The sequence below is a fragment of the Hippopotamus amphibius genome, chromosome 8 (genome assembly GCF_030028045.1).
Source record: "Hippopotamus amphibius kiboko isolate mHipAmp2 chromosome 8, mHipAmp2.hap2, whole genome shotgun sequence".
In the NCBI taxonomy this organism is placed as follows: Eukaryota; Metazoa; Chordata; class Mammalia; order Artiodactyla; family Hippopotamidae; genus Hippopotamus; species Hippopotamus amphibius.
This window is the reverse complement of record NC_080193.1, coordinates 19,263,678-19,279,924: the sequence shown is the minus strand read 5'-3', so window position 1 is coordinate 19,279,924 and position 16,247 is coordinate 19,263,678. Positions and strand designations below refer to the sequence as shown.

The 16,247-nt window shown below is 45.7% G+C and overlaps 1 protein-coding gene across 12 annotated transcripts in view; it reads left to right on the top strand.

Moving 5' to 3' along the window:
• KDM2B (lysine demethylase 2B) overlaps positions 1–16,247 on the top strand; it is a 120,050-nt gene that overhangs the window by 57,264 nt on the left and 46,539 nt on the right. For all 12 annotated transcript variants that reach the window (XM_057743780.1, XM_057743789.1, XM_057743779.1 and 9 more), the window contains one exon: positions 15,476–15,562. In XM_057743780.1, coding sequence (XP_057599763.1) covers positions 15,476–15,562 — 87 coding nt within the window. The remainder of the gene's footprint in view (positions 1–15,475; positions 15,563–16,247) is intronic.

The window sequence follows — 16,247 nt, the reverse complement described above, 5'->3', positions numbered from 1 at the left end:
GTCCTGGGGGTATGTCCTTGCGTGGAGAGGGGCCTCTGGTCTAAGCAAGCCCATCTGGGATGTCCGAGCAGAGGCCACTGTTGAGACTTGCAGGGGGATCTCATGGTGGAAGCTGGCTTTGCAGTTGGCAATGAACTCTCTCTCAGGACTTGTTGAAAATCTGAGGCTTCAAGGGCAGTAGGTGTTACTGCCTACAGCGCACCAGTAGTGCTGTTGTTGGGCTGGGGGACAGCCTTCTCCTTCCTGATCAGGAAGACTCACTGCTCTGTGCTGACTTCCCCTGGACCATGCTTCTGTGTCATGTGAGCAGGTTGTACATCCTGGTTGTCCTCTAGGTAGCCAGCTGAGGTGGGCCACCTGGCCACCCAGGATTCAGAGGTCTCCAAGTAGAGCCTGATTATTGAGCAAACTCATTGAGCACCAGCTGTGCTGGCCATGGGGAATGGGAAGCAGGCAGGTAAAGAAAGCAGGAGGGAATTCCCTGGCGGTTCAGTGGTTAGGACTTGGTGCTTTCACTGCAGCGGCCAGGGTTCAGTCCCTGGCTAGGGACCTAAGATCCCTCAAGCTGTGTGGTGCGGCCAACAAAGAAAAAAAAAAATCAGGAGACAGGGTATCGACTGCCACAGTGTGTACCCAGGGCATGGGAGTGGTGTGAGGGGACACTCGTTGGCCACACCAGGGGCCAGGGCTCTGGGGGAGTTACGCAGAGGGAATTTGAGTTGGGCCTTAGAGTTCTCCGGATGGGGAAGGCTGTTCTGGGCAGAGTACAAACGTGAAGTGTGCTTAAGAAACAGGAAATACACTGGGAGGCCTTGTCTTGTGGTAGTCGTGACATTTGTTGCAAACTTGCTACCGGCCAGGTAGCAGTGCTAGGCAAGCGGTTGGTACCCTTATTATCTGCGCTTAACTAATGACAGAGTAGGCTCCGAGAGGTTAAGGGCCATGCCCGAGGTGACGGAGCAGGTAGATAGTAGGGCTGGGATGCAGCCTTCAGAGTGCCTGTGTGGACATCACTACGTGGAACTGCCTCCTGTCTTGGCATCGGGAAGGCTTTTTGGTAGGAGGCCTCAGAGATAGTTGGGCTTCCTTTTCCAATGTCTAATGCTTAAGTGACTCCAGTTGCCCACTGGGGTTAGAAACTGAATTTAAGTCTCTTCTTTGATGGCTGCAGACTCCGCCCAGGACTTGTTAATTAGTTCATTTGTACATTTGTTCGTTCAGAACACATTGTGTCAGGCCCTCGGATATAGAAATATTAAGACTGTTCTGCTGCCCTAGAGGTGCTCAGTGATCAGGGGCTGAACTCTTGAGGTCTACCAAGAGTGACACCCGAGGCCCAATCATGTCGCTTAACAGGTACCAGCAGCAGAGAGAGCTGGTGGACAGGATCATTAATCCAGGTATGTCTTACTTTATATAGCAGGTGTATCCCCTACAGGTGCCATGAAATTAAAGTCTTATAACTCTGGGAAATTGCCAGCTAAAAGAACTCTGTGGTGGATATCCCTACAAAACAGATCTTTCCTTTCACATAGGTCTTTTTCATTAGGTCTCTTTGTTCTCTCGTCTCAGATGTTGGGGTTTCTTTTGCACTGGCTGAGAAATAAAGATCAGCTCAGGAATGTGGGTTCAAGACAGAATTCTTAGCCAATGCCTTCTCCTCCCACTACCACTGAGTGATTTGTGTTTCTCACCAGTGGTGGTTCCCCCTTGATGGTTAATCAGTTATGATCTTTGGCTTGTGTTGCAAAAAGATGAGGTCTTCTTTCCTTTTCTTTCTCTGGGACCTCAGAGACTGCTGCTAATGGTGGCTCGTGGTAACCAGAGCCCCTGGGATTAGAGACTGTCCCCAAAGTTACGTCAGTCTCCAGATGGCTAGGTTTTAGCTTTTATCAAAAACCCATTTTTTTTCCTTTCATTTATAATGTATGTTTTTTAATTGTGATAAAATATATACAACATTTACCATTTTCATTAGTTAATTAATTGTACTTACTAGATTACCATTTACAATCTTCAAGAAAGAAACATTGACCATTGTAACCAAAGTGTGTGATTTAATGGTATTAAGTATATTCACAATATTGTGCAGCCACCACCTCTGTCTAATTCAGACCTTTTTCATCATCTCAGGCAGAACCTTGTGCCCATCAGCAGTCAGTCTCCATTTCCTCCTCCCCCCCAGTCTGCTTTCTGTCTTTATGGATTTATTTACACTGGATATTTCATCTATATAAGAGTTTTAAGTGTAGGGAGTTCCCTGGTGGTCTAGTGGTTAGGATTCTGGGCTTTCACTGCCGTGGTCCGGGTTCAGCCCCTGGTTGGGGAGCTGAGATCCTGCAGACTGCACTGTGTGGCCAAAAAAAAAAAAAAGTTTTAAGTGCAATGGTGTTAAATGATCAGCATAAAAAAAAATTAAACATTATAGGCTAGAGGATAGAAAACGTCCCCTTCCTCAATTCTTACATCCTGGAGAATAACCTCTGTTAATCACTTACTGAAAGCACTTCCAGAGCTTTCCCCTTACTCCTACATATACAAACATATATAAATGATTTTTTTGAAATATATTTATTTTTTTTAAGGTTAGTTTTTTTTTTTTTTTCTTTTGGCTGTGCTGGGTCTTCGTTGTGGCATGTGGGTTTCTCTAGTTGTGGCATGTGGGCTTCAGAGCACTTGGGCTCAGTAGCTGTGGCATGTGGGCTTAGTTGCCCCATGGCATGTAGGATCTTAGTTCCCTGACCAGGGATCGAACCCATATCCCCTGCATTGGACAGCTGATTCTTAATCAGTGCACTACCAGGGAAGTCCCTATATAAATTAAAAAATTAGTTCATACTTACTTTTGTTCCTTAAAGCTTCCTTTTTTGTGTCTGTTTCTATAGGTCTAGCTTAGTCTTTTTTGTGGGCAGGATTTTTGAAAGTTGATTTTTTCCTTGTAGACATGCTAATGAGAGTACCTCAGTGACCCTATGATTTAAACAAGACCAAGTGAGCTCAGTTGGACCTTGAAAACTTGACTGGGGGTGGGGGTGGGTCTTGATTTAGATTCAAGTCAAAATTATCATCCTACTTTTTTGCTTTTTGACAGGAAAGGAGATGCTACCATCTTTTAAAAATCTAAGAAAGCCATTTCTTTTCCCATCCTTGTGAAAGGAACCCTTTGGGATTTGGCATTGAGGTGACTTCAGTGACTCCCTTCTAAGACAGTTATTCTACTGGGGGTGCAGCATATTGGTCTGTGCATAATTGGAAAAACAAGAAATCAGGACACGAGATGCTTGAATTCAATTTTGGTTTCTGTTCTTAGCTATTTGCTGTGTGGCCTTGGGCAAGTCACACCATCTTTCTGTTTACCTGTATGTAAATCTAGGATATTAGACTAAATGTGCTTTGTCTTTCCAGGGGCCAGATTCTGTGGTTCGTTGGCCATTCTGAAGTGTGTAACTGATTGAAATCTTGAGTATTCTCACTGTAAAATGGGGATAATAACAGGGACCTAGGTCACTGAATTATTTTGTGGGACAATGAGGTAATGAACACTTAGCTCTCCTAGTAATCCCTTGGAGAAAAATTATCTATTCTTAGGTAACAGGCAAAGGAGAGTCAGGCTGGCTTTGACCAGCTCCTCATCCTTCCCATGCTCTTTCCCCACCTTTCAGCTTCCCTCATCCCTGTTTTAGGTTAACGATTACCATTTGTATTAGTTTCCTAAAGCTGCTGTAACAAAGTACCACAAACTTGCATAAAACAACAGAAATTTATTTTATTATTTTTTTAAAATTTATTAATTGATTGATTTTACTTATTGGCTGCATTGGGTCTTCACTGCTGCACAGGGGCTTTATCTAGTTGTGGCGAGCGGGGCTGCTCTCCATTGTGGTGCGTGGGCTCCTCATTGTGGTGGCTTCTCTTCTTATGGAGCATGGGCTCTAGGTGCAAGGGCTTCAGGAGTTGTGGCACACGGTCTCAGTAGTTGTGGTTCACAGGGTCTAGAGCGCAGGCTCAGTAGTTGTGGCACACAGGCTTAGTTGCTCCAAGGCATGTGGAATCTTCCTGGCCCAGGGATCGAACCCGTGTCCCCTGCACTGACAGACTTATTCTTAACCACTGCGCCACCTAGGAAATCCCAACAACAGAAATTTATTGTCTCACAATTCTGGAAGCTAGAAGCCTGAAGTTAAGGCCATGCTTGCTCTGAAGGCTCTAGGGGAGGATATTTCCTTGTCTCTTCCAGCTTTTCTTGGTTGCTGGCAGTCCTTGGAGCTCATTGGCTTGTAGCTACATCCCTCCAGTCTCTTCACACTGGCAGTCTGTCTTCTCTGTGTGTGTCTGTGTGTCTTCTCTTCTCAAAAGGACATCAGTCTGTGGACTAGGGCCCACTCGAATCTGGTATGACCCATTTCCCGATAGGGTCACATTCTGAGGTTCCAGATGCACTTGAATTTTGAAGGGCACACTATTCAATTCATTGCATTGTCTTTTTCCCTGTTTATCTCTTGGATTGGCAACCATTAATCAATCGGTGGACAAAGTAATTCATAGCAAGATGGGAGTTGCCCTCCATGCTGTCCCTCCTAGAGGAGTCTATACTTTCAGCTTGAACTCAGCGAGAGAGCTGAGGCCCCTTATGGGAGGGAAGGAGGGCTTGTGGCCATTCCTGTAATCAGTTGTAAATGACTTGAAAATAACCAGATGCATTACAAGCTTGTGAAGGCTTGGGCCTAAGTGCCCAGTGACCACTGGGATAGGGAGTGGGAGGGTCTTTGTCAGATACGCTTTTACAAGGTGATTCTGCAGCTGTCCTTGTTAATTAAGATAATGCCAGGCTCTCTTTCCTATGATTCCATGCTCCCCTGGCTGCCAGAGTGTCAGCTTGGGGTGGAAATGCCTGCTCACTTTAGACAACCACCTTTCTTATTGCATGGAATTATGGGGCCTCACAGAATTATGGGACTGATGGAATTGTGGGTCTGCATGGAATTATGGGGCCACATGGAATTGTGGGTCTGTATGGAATTATGGGGCCGCATGGAATTATGGGACTGCATGGAATTATGGGACTGCATAGAATTATGGGGCCGCATAGGATTGTGGGGCAGAATGGAATTGAGGGGCTGGAAGAGAGAATGAGGGGCCAATGCTTTTGTGTGTTACTTTTTTTTTTTAAACACTAAAAGGGAGATCAGTTGTATTGTTCTTTCATCAAAACCCAAATAGGAAATAATCTAAATTAAGAGTACCTCACCCAAACAGGTGTTATTTTTTAAGACCAAAAGTTCAAAAAAAAAAAAAAAGACCAAAGTTTCTAAAGCCAGGCTGACTTCCCTGCACCATCCATTAACCAGCTGACTGCTTTGGGGGAATGCAGTAGAATCATGCCTGATCGAATTTAGTGAGATGACACGTGTAAAGAAAGCCTTAGCACAGGGCCTTCAGGCGCTCAGTGAGCTAGAGCTGATATTACTATTATTATTTCAGACACCGTGGAATGAGAACAGGTCCATTTAGGGTCAAGTGGGAGAGTCTGTGAAACCCATGGCTGTGAGAGGAAGGTGTGTACAGCTTTTCTCCATTGGGGTCGTCAGGTCCCGACCCCAGAACACGCTTGCTTATCTAAGGTGCCCTTCCTTGGGTCTTGCTCTTTCGCAAAACAGTGAGGTGTAGAGCCCAGACCTCCAGCACTGTCACCGTTTTAAAAATCATCACAGCCCGCCTGCTTCAGAGGAGCCAAAAGGCGGGAAGCCAGTGGGAGGGCTGCAGCCTGGCTTGCTCACACCCTGAAGATGACCCAGAGCATAGAAAACAGGGAACAACCAGATTCAGCCTATCCAAGGGGTCAGGCCTCCGATAGTCATTGAAGCTCTTCTGCTGGGGGCTGCATGTAATATTGAGCCGCGTGTTTGGTATTTTGGCTGGGCCGTGAGTGGGTAGAGCGTTGATACAGACATGAATGAGACAGGCGTGTCACCTAAGGAGCCAAACAAGTCATTGTATTCTGAGTCTGCTTCTGGTACCCCCTCAGGAGGACAAAGGAGGGCAGTGAGGGGCCAGAGATCTGAGTTCTAGATACCTGTGCAAACCCTAGACTTGAAAAATGGGTAGGTTGATCCATGCCACTTGGGGTTCCTTTTAGCCTAAAACTTGACTTCTGGGTCCCTGAATCTCATTTTTATCTCCACTAGTTATGCAGCTAAATCAGCTTTTAAACTGCCCTTGCAAACTAAATAAACTTAAAATTTTTCCCCTATGCTTAGAACTTGTTAAATGGAAGAATTCTGCAAACAGAGAATGGTGACAGTGTATCCCAACAGGAAATATGGTATAAGCTAAAAGGGATCAGCTAACATTTGTTGAGCATTTTCCACATGCCAAATACCTTCCATGCATTATCATCCTGGCAAGGTGGGGGAGGTTATTATTCCATTTCTTAGATGGGAAACAGACTCAGAGAGATGTGGTGACTTGCCCAAATCATGTAGCTAATAAGCTTTTGCTTTTTTTAAAAAATATTTATGTACTTATTTATTTATTTTGGTTGCAACGGGTCTTGGTTGCAGCATGCAGGAGCTTTAGTTGTGGCATGCGGGCTTCTTAGTTGCGGCATGCGAACTCTTAGTTGCGGCATGCGAACTCTTAGTTGCGGCATGCATGTGGGATCTAGTTCCCCAACCAGGGATCAAACCCGGGCCCCCTGCGTTGGGAGCGCGGAGTCTTATCCATTGGACCACCAGGGAAGTCCCACTAGTAAGCTTTCAATCATGATGCACTATGGTCAGTGTGGGGTATTAGTTTCCTGGGGTCGCCGTAACAAATGACCACAAACTTTTGGATTAAAACAACAGAAATTTATTCTCTAACAGTTCCAGAGGCCAGAAGTCGCAGATCAAGGTGTTGGCAGGGCTGTGCTCCCTTGGAAGGCTCTGGGGAGGATCCTTGCTTGCTCTTCCAGCTCTTGGTGGTTCCTGGTATTCCTTGGCTTGTGGCTGTGTCACTCCAGTCTGTGCCTTTGTCTTTCCATGGGCTTCTTCCTTATGTCTGTTCACATCTCCCTCTCATTTCTGTCATAAAGACATCAGTCGTTGGATTTAGGGTCCACCCTAAATCCAGGATCATTTCATCTTGTGATCCTTAATTAATTATATTTGCAAAGCCTTTTTTTTTTTTTTCCAGATAAGATCACATTCACAGGTACCAGGGATTAGGACTTGAACTTAGCTTTTTTTTTTAAATCTTTTTCTTCGGCGTACGCCGTGTGGCTTGTGGAATCTTAGTTCCCAGACTGGGAGTTGAACCCTTAGCAGTGAAAGCAGACTCCACTGGACCACCAGGGAATTCCTTGAACATAGCTTTTTTTTCTTTTTTCTTTTTTAAATAAATAAATTTATTTATTTATTCATTTTATTGGCCGTGTTGGGTCTTTTTTTGCTGTGCATGGGCTTTCTTTAGTTGCAGTGAGTGGGGGCTACCCTTCGTTGTGGTGTGCGGGCTCCTCATTGCCGTGGCTTTTCTTGTTGTGGAGCACGGGCTCTAGGTGCGTGGGCTTCAGTAGCTGCAACACATGGGCTCAATAGTTATGGCCCATGGGCTCTAGAGCACAGGCTCAATAGTTGTGGCACACAGGCTTAGGTGCTCCACGGCATGTGGGATCTTCCTGGAGCAGGGATCGAACCCGTGTCCCCTGCATTGGCAGGTGAATTCTTAACCACTGCACTACCTAGGAAGCCCCGAACATAGCTTTTTGAGGGACACAGTTCAACCCAGCACAGCTGGGTTTTTACAGGCATACACAAGATGCTTGGGCTGGAGTGGAGGGAGGGATCTTGGGAGACCCAAGGTGCATTGATGCCTGGATGCAGGGGTCCTTACCTAGGACTAGGAGGGACCCCAAGACTGCTGGGTTCCCCACAATGGCAGCCCGAGCTGCTGCATGCCATGTTACTCTCCCTCTGCTGGCAGGTGGTTGGTGATTCTTTCCTGAGACCTGCCTCTGTCACAGTGTTGTTTTTTTTTTTTTTTTTAATAAATTTATTTATTTATTTTATTGGCTGTGTTGGGTCTTTTTTGCTGTGCGCTGGCTTTCTTTTTAGTTGCGGTGAGTGGGGGCTACTCTGTTGTGGTGTGCGTTGCCATGGCTTCTCTTGTTGCGGAGCACGGGCTCTAGGCGCGTGGGCTTCAGTAGTTGGAGAACATGGGCTCAATAGTTGTGGCTCATGGGCTCTAAAGCGCAGGCTCAGTAGCTGTGGCGCACGGGCTTAGTTGCTCCGCGGCATGTGGGATCTTCCTGGAGCAGAGATCGAACCCGTGTCCCCTGTGTTGGCAGGCGGATTCTCAACCACTGCGCCACCTAGGAAGCCCAGTGTTGGTATTTTTAGTCACAGTTATAGATGGAGTTTCTAATTATTAACGCCCCATTCTGGGGAGCAGTGGGGCCTGAATCCATTGTTAACTAATTAAGCTCTTTGAGAGAAGTTGGCATAAGGGGGAGCAGAGGCCCAGAACATCCATTGTCTGTGGTTACCTTGTTAGGTCAAAACCAGGCCAGTTTCCAGCAGAAGGGGCCTGGTGGCCCCAGTCTTTTCTCTTCTAGAAAGCCTGTCCTGTGCTTTCCTACTTAGAAGGCATATATGGTGTAACCCAAAGAGTGCTGGGCTGGTACAGGCATCCAGGCTTCCTAGAGCCCCAGGGACTGTATAAATTCTAGTAGAGCCCAGGGAAGCCAGTGACATGATTCCCTTCAGCACAATTTATTTCTCAGAGAGAAAATCTCCAATTAGAGTAATCTCCTCTTCCTGCAGCCTGTCACAAACAAATGAAAATACTTCCCTGAGGGACGGGGCCCAGAGCTCCCCCTGGTGGCCACTGATAGCCACACAGGGAGGGGAACTGCTTCCTTCAGGAGATTTGTGTATGAGCGCCCAGACTCAAGGATACTTGGGGAGATCTCTTTAATTTTAATTATTATTTATCATGTATTAATTATTAATAATACTTAGACTTTCAGTAATAGTTTTGTAACCAGACATATCTCTAAAGAGGCATTATTTCAACGCTCGTGAGTTACTGACTCCAGCTCTGATACTGAAATGACAGGAAATCTTGACACAATTCAGAAGGAAACTCAATGCAAACCAAGGCGAGTGGGCATTATTTTCAATCATATCCAAAACAGCGTTTGTAAACTGGTCACCCATGACCCAAGCCAGGCTATAGATATATTTGGCTCACAGTGTTTTTTTTTGTTTGTTTGTTTTTTTTAAATTTTCAGTCAGTTGCCAACGCTTGAAATTGGAGAGATTTCAAGTAAAACTCTGGATCTTTGGTTTCTTCTGAAAAATCAGAGATCTGGTGGGGCTTTCATTCCCACAGGAGGTTAGTAGGTTGAAATTGAGAAGCATTTGCTGTCTTTTTTATTTTTTATAAATTTATTTATTTATTTATTGGCTGTGTTGGGTTTTCGTTGCTGCACATGGGCTTTCTCTAGTTGTGGCCAGTGGGGACTACTCTAAAGCACAGGCTCAGTAGTTGTGGCACACGGGCTTAGTTGCTCCACGGCATGTGGAACCTTCCTGGAGCAGGGCTCGAACCCATGTCCCCTGCTTTGGCTGGTGGATTCTTAACCACAGCGCCACCTAGGAAGCCCCGTTTGTCGTCTTTAAACAGAGCATGTGGTCTCTAGTTTGCCACAGGCCGCACTTCTCTGTCGCTCAAGTCCATTTATATTTTCCACTTTCTGTGACTGGTTCCTAAAGGCATTTGAGTTTGTCACCCCCAGCCCAGAGTTTGAGATTGGGATAAGGGAGCAGAAAATCCTGTGGAAGTCTTCTGCCCCACAACCATAGGGTGAGGTATAGATGTATATATGTATAGCTTTGGCTAAACATGGAGCATCTTCCTGAAAAGCTTTTTTTTTTAATGATGGGAGGTGGGGCAGGAAACATTATTTTTAGAAAAAAGCAAACCCTGATGTATTGTGGAGGAAGGTGTTAAATTCCTCTGGGTTATTAAGAACCACGCAATGTCAACAAAGTTTCATTCCTGTGCAGTTGGTCATGCGAGCCTCTTCTGTGATTGAGGGGAATGTTTAAAAAATACTTTTTATAAAGGTATTAGTGGCTGAATTAATTCCCTCTCTGATTTGCAAGGAATAGGTGATTAACTTCAGCATTTGTGAGTTGAATGGTAAATATGAGCCCAGATTGTCTCTTAGGTGTCTTTTTTTTTTTAACGTTTTAATAAAATTAAATATTTTAATATTTTATTTATTTATTATTTTGGGCTGCGTCAGGTCTTAGTTGCAGCACTCGGGCTCTTTTGTTGAGGCGCAGGCTCCATAGTTGTGGCCTGCGGGCTTAGTTGCCCCACAGCATGTGGGATCTTAGCTCCCTGACCAGGGATCGAATCTGCGTCCCCTGCATTGGACCACCAGGGAAGTCCCTTAGGTATCTTTTTAATAGTGGGGTAGGGATCAGCTCAAGAGGTTGCTAGCATGGTTTCCTGAGGCTTCCTGAGGAGTGACAGCCAGTGTTACTCCTTAGGCTTGTCGTCAGGTGGACCAGGTCAATGTCAGGTTCCACTAACTTCTCAGCTGTGTAACCTTGAACTATATCACTGAACCTCCGAATTTGAGTTTCTGCTTTAGTGAAATGGGGAGCATCAACCCCTCCCCACAGATAGGATTATTTTAATGTCCAGAGCAAGCACTCAACAAATGTTCCTAAGAATGGTAGTAAAATCACACTCAGCTTCATAGCGTACAGTCAAGGTGTAGATGTCACGGTTCCACCCTGAGGCCGCACAGTAGGAAGCTGTGGCTTACCTGAGGTCACACAGGTTGTAAATTGTAGAACCTGAACCCAGATCTTGTGACTCTAGATCTAGTGTTGCCCCAGGCATAACAGCAGAAGTTTAACTAGTGAGATAGTATGCCCCCAAATTGTACTCTCTAGAGCCTCTGAATCCATTCATTAGGGAGGGACTGCTTTGCCTCACTCCTTCCGTTTATCATTTTAACCATTTGTAAGTGTTCAGTTCAGTGGCATTAAATACGTTCATATTGTTGTGCAGCCATCACCATCCATCTCCAGAACGGTTTCATCTTCCCAAACTAAAACTCTATCCAGAAAAACAAAAAAAAATTAAAAAAGAGAGAAAATAACCCAAGAAAATCCCGTCCATATCCAGTCAATAATAACTCCCCATTTTTGCCCTCCCCCAGCCCCTGGCAACCACCCTTCTACTTTCTGCTTATATGAATTTACTGCTTTAGGTGCCTGATATAAGTGGAATCATATAGTACTTGTCCTTTTGTGTCAGGGTTATTTTACTTGACGTAATGCCCTCCAGATTCACCCCGATACAGCCTGTGACAGAATTTCCTTCCTTTTTCAGGCTGAATAATATTCCATGGTATGTATATTATACATATTATTTATCCATTCATCCATCGATGGACACTTGGGTTGTTTCTACTGTTTGGCTTTTTTTTTTTTTTTTAAGATTTTTAAAAAATTAACTAATTTATTGGCTGTGTTGGGTCTTTGTTGCCATGCGTGGCGAGTGGGGACTACTCTTGGTTGCAGTGCACAGGCTTCTCCGTGTGGTGGCTTCTCTCGTTGCGGAGCACGTGCTCTAGACACTTGGGCTTCAGTAGTTGTGGCACACGGGCTCAATAGTTGTGGCTCGTGGGCTCTAGAGCACAGGCTCGGTAGTTGTGGTGCATCGGCTTAGTTGTTCCGTGGCATGTGGGATCTTCCCGGAGCAGGGCTCGAACCCGTGTCCCCTGCATTGGCAGGCGGATTCTTAACCACTGCGCCACCAGGGAAGCCCCCTGAAGATTTTTTTTGATGTGGACCATTTGTAAAGTCTTTATTGAATTTGTTACACTATTGCTTCTGTTTTATGTTTTGGTTTTTTGGCCGGGAGGCATGTGGGATGGTAGCTCACCAACCAGGGATTGAACCCGCACCCCCTGGGCTGGAAGGCGAAGTCTTAACCCCGGGACTGCCAGGGAAGGCCCCCGTGGGGCTGTGGTGAACTGTGTGGCTGGGAACATGGCTCCCCGCCCTTTTGTTCGGAGATGGGCTGGTTAATGCCACGGTTAAAAAGCTCGGGTCCTGGAGTGGAGGCGTCTCCACCCCTTATTGGCTGAGTGGTCTTGGATGGTTCCCTCCACCACCTAAGCCCGGCTTTTCTCATCTGCGCCCTGGAAATGACGATGGTTCATCCCACAGGGTGGTCAGGAGGATCGGATGAGAGCACAGATATGCAATATTTAGGACAGTACCCACCGCAGAGCAAGCACTCAATACTTCTTGCTCTCATACGTTCATTCAGCAGAACGTGTGGTGCCTGCCCTCCTGGTGTTCACCGTTGCCCCTCACCTGGCTAGTCCTAATACCCCGGGTGGTGACCGAGGTGGGAGAGGGCCGTGGGAGTGACCCACTCAGATGCAAGTCCTGCGGGGCACCATGTCTGCAGTTCATATAAAAACAGTCATGAAAGAACAAAGCTGATCAAAAGTTGCTTTGCTTTTTATCATCATCAGGAACTGGCAATTCTAAACAACGTCAGTGGTGAAATACTCCTCCCTCCAGGCACGGTCATTGCCGCTGCTCCCAGCCTTTGGTTGCCTGGTAGACGCCATGTGGATTCCACACATGAGCTGAATCGTGTCTGTATGCTTGGTTCCTGTCTACTGTATTTCTTTTTTTTTTTTTTTTTTAAGATTTATTATATTATTTATTTATTTTTGGCTGCGTTGGGTCTTCGTTGCTACGCACGGGCTTTCTCTAGTTGTGGAAAGCGGGGGCTACTCTTTGTTGTGGTGCGCGGGCTTCTCACTCCGGTGGCTTCTCTTGTTGCGGAGCACGGGCTCCAGGTGCACGGGCTTCAGTAGTTGTGGCACATGGGCTCAATAGTTGTGGCTCGTGGGCTGTAGAGTGCAGGCTCAGTAGTTGTGGTGCACGGGCTTAGTTGCTCCGTGGCATGTGGGATCTTCCCGGATCAGGGGTCGAACCCGTGTCTCCTGCATTGGCAGGCGGATTCTTAGCCACTGCGCCACCAGGGAAGCCCTTGTATTTCTTTTTAAATATGCTGCATAGGTGTTAGAAAAATTGGCAGCCTGAGAATCCTGTTTTCCTTTATTGCAGTTGTTTCTACTGTCTGATTGACTTTTTTTTTTTAAATTTTATTTATTTATTTATTTGGTTGCGCCAGATCTTAGTTGCAGCTCACTGCCTCTTTAGTTGCAGCATTTGGGCTTCTTAGTTGCGGCTCATGGGCTCCTTAATTGTGGCATGTGAACTCTTAGTTGTAGCATGTATGTGGGATCTAGTTCTCTGACCAGGGATTGGACCCAGGCCCCCTGCACTGGGAGTGCGGTGTCTTATCCACTGTGCCACCAGGGAAGTCCCAGCATTTTAAAAATTATTTTTTGTTAATAGACTTTATGTTTAAAAACAGTTTTAGAGTTTTAGAAAAATTCTAAAGATAGTACAGAGTTCCACATACCCCCCCACACTCAGTTTCCCCTGTTATTAACATCCTACACGAATATGGTGCATTTGTTACTTCTAAGGAACCAAGATTGATACATTATTGTTCACTGAAGTCTAGTTTATTCACATTTCCTCAATTTTTACCTAATGTCCCATTCTTTCTCCTCTTGGCTATGATAGTCTCTCAGAGTTTACTTGTTTTTCGTTGACCTTGACAGATTTAAGGTGTATGGTTTAGGCATTTTGTAGAAAGTCCCTTTTTGGGGATTTGTGGCTTTATTAATTTATTTTTAAGTTATTTACCGGAGGCTTACTGTAGGTTACTCATTATGCGAGGCTGGGGATATAGCAGTGAACCAAGACGTTTTATAAACAGCGTTTATAAATCATTGACATTGACTCTGGGACTTAGAGGAGGTTGTACGTGCTGAGAATTGAACCCAGGCAGCCCCAGAGCTCCAACCCTTGACCACCATGCTGTTGGCCACCTTCCATAGGGAAAGGACAGAGTTGTTCAGGTGGGTTTGAGATAATAGGCACATTTTTTTAATTTTAAATTTTTATCTATTTTTTAAATTAAAATTTTTTTAAAAACTTCTAAATTTAATTTTATTATTATTACTTTTTGCTGCTGCACAGCTTGTGGGATCTTAGTTCCCTGACCAGGGATCAGACCCGTGCCCCCTGCAGTAGAAGCATGGAATCTTAACCACTGGACCGCCAGAGAAGTCCCAACATTTTGAAAAATTGGGCAACCAAATGATGATCATAAAAGTAGGAAAATAACTGGAATAAATGAGAAGTGAATTGGATTCTTTCTGGTGAAGATTAGGGAAAGTGAGTTAAAATCATGTTTACCTGCATTTATCTTCTGAGCTCTTCTGCTCTTCCTGTTAAGTGCTGCTGTGCAACTTATTCTGTTCTTAAATGTCTCTGCAGGAATGTTTTTGTACAATCCAGAAATTAATGGTCAAGGTCCGAATAGGTCAGTGTCCATCCCTAAACACTTTTTTATGGCCAGCTGTGGATGCTGCCAGAAAACCCATGTGTGACATGGTCAGGAGGCAGGAAGTCTGGTGCCAGAGAGCAGGGTTCAGGGGCTCTGCCCTCCCAGTCTGAGGCGGCATCCAAGTCCTTTGAGCATTTCTGAACCTTGGTTGCCTCACCGAGAAATTAGGGGTAATTCAGTGGAGTGACATCGTACACCTTGATGAGATTCTAAAGTTAGCAGCACGCAAGGCCAAAATCTGGTAGAGTCAGGATTATCCTGAAAAGCCTTGAAACCACCCACAAAGGAGTGAACACAAAGTGCCATGTGGGAGACCCTCACACAGTCTGGCAGTACGTCCATCACAGTCGATTTTTCTGCCAGCATCTGACTAGCTGACTCCAAGCTGCTTCCAGCCAGATTGAGCATCTGCTTGTGTTTAGGGCCCTTGATGCAAGAAACAATGACATATCTTTACACACCAGGATGAGAATACGTATGGCTTGCTGACCGATGGAAAACCAGAGTCAGAGCTCATAGGTGAGACCTCGTGGTTGCTTTTGTTTGTTTCTCTGAGTACGTAGTTGAACTTGTGTACATTAGAGGATCTGTCGCGCCACTGCCCAGCCCCCTCCCAGAGGACTTGGTAAGGATTAAATGAGCTTGGGTTCATGCGAGTGCGTGGTGCTCTGGACAAATGTTTGGTGTCGTAAGTATGATCAGTGAGCGATACATTCATGGAAGTCGTAGGGAGGTGTGTGATTTGCTTTCAAAAAACTTTTTTGGAGAGGGGGATGTTCTATGTTTTGCAGACCCTGGGGAATCCTGGCAACTTGGTTTCTATTGAGTGTGTGGATATTGGTGGAGCAGGGACAGGCAGTGACTCTGCAGAGAACTCTGTCTTTTGCTGGGTAAGGTCCAGCCTCCAGCCCCCTTCAGAGACATCCTGTCTACCCTTGGCTAATATGGCTCCTTTGTTTGATCACAGAATGTCCTGAAGGAGCATGCAGACGATGATCCCACTCTGGCCATCACTGGGGTCCCTGTAGTCACTTGGCCAAAGAAGACTCCAAAGGTAAGACACAGATTGCCCACAGCTGGGAGACCATATCCACTGCTTTTTCGCATCTCCTGTAAGATGAATGTCAGCAGCTCTTCAGGGGGGTCTCCTGGGAGAGGGCACCGCAGTTAAGATGAATGGTGTTGATGAATTGTTCGTTGCAAGTTTTCGTTTTTTAAAGGGGATCGTTTTCCCTAGCTGTGGAAACTGCAGGCACTGCCCCCTGGTGGTCACTCAGAAAACTGGGGGGGAAGTGATGCCTCAGCTTTCCCTGTCATTAGGTGAACTTTCTCCCTTTCCTCCCCCCTCTCCTTTTTTCTATATTTCCTTACTTCCCTTTATCTTCCAGCTGCTTCACGGCCTGTTTTCTTCTCTTTTAAAAGTAACTTTTTTTCTCTTTCTAAGTGTATTGGTGCTGGGGAATTCCCTGGCAGTCCAGAGGTTAGGACTCCACGCTTCCACTGAAGGAGGCACGTCTTCAGTGCTGGTTGGGGAACTAAGATCCTGCATGCCTTGCACCGTGGCCAAAAAAAGGGTGTGGGTTAATGCTCACCATGAAAAATCTAATCAAACAGGAAAGGACAAAGACACTGGGACAAATAGTAGTGACATCAATGAGAACTTACCAGGGGCAGGTTGCCTTCCCTAGTCCTCTGCATCCCCTGTTTTATTTAGGCTCCAACAGTCCTGTGGGATAGAC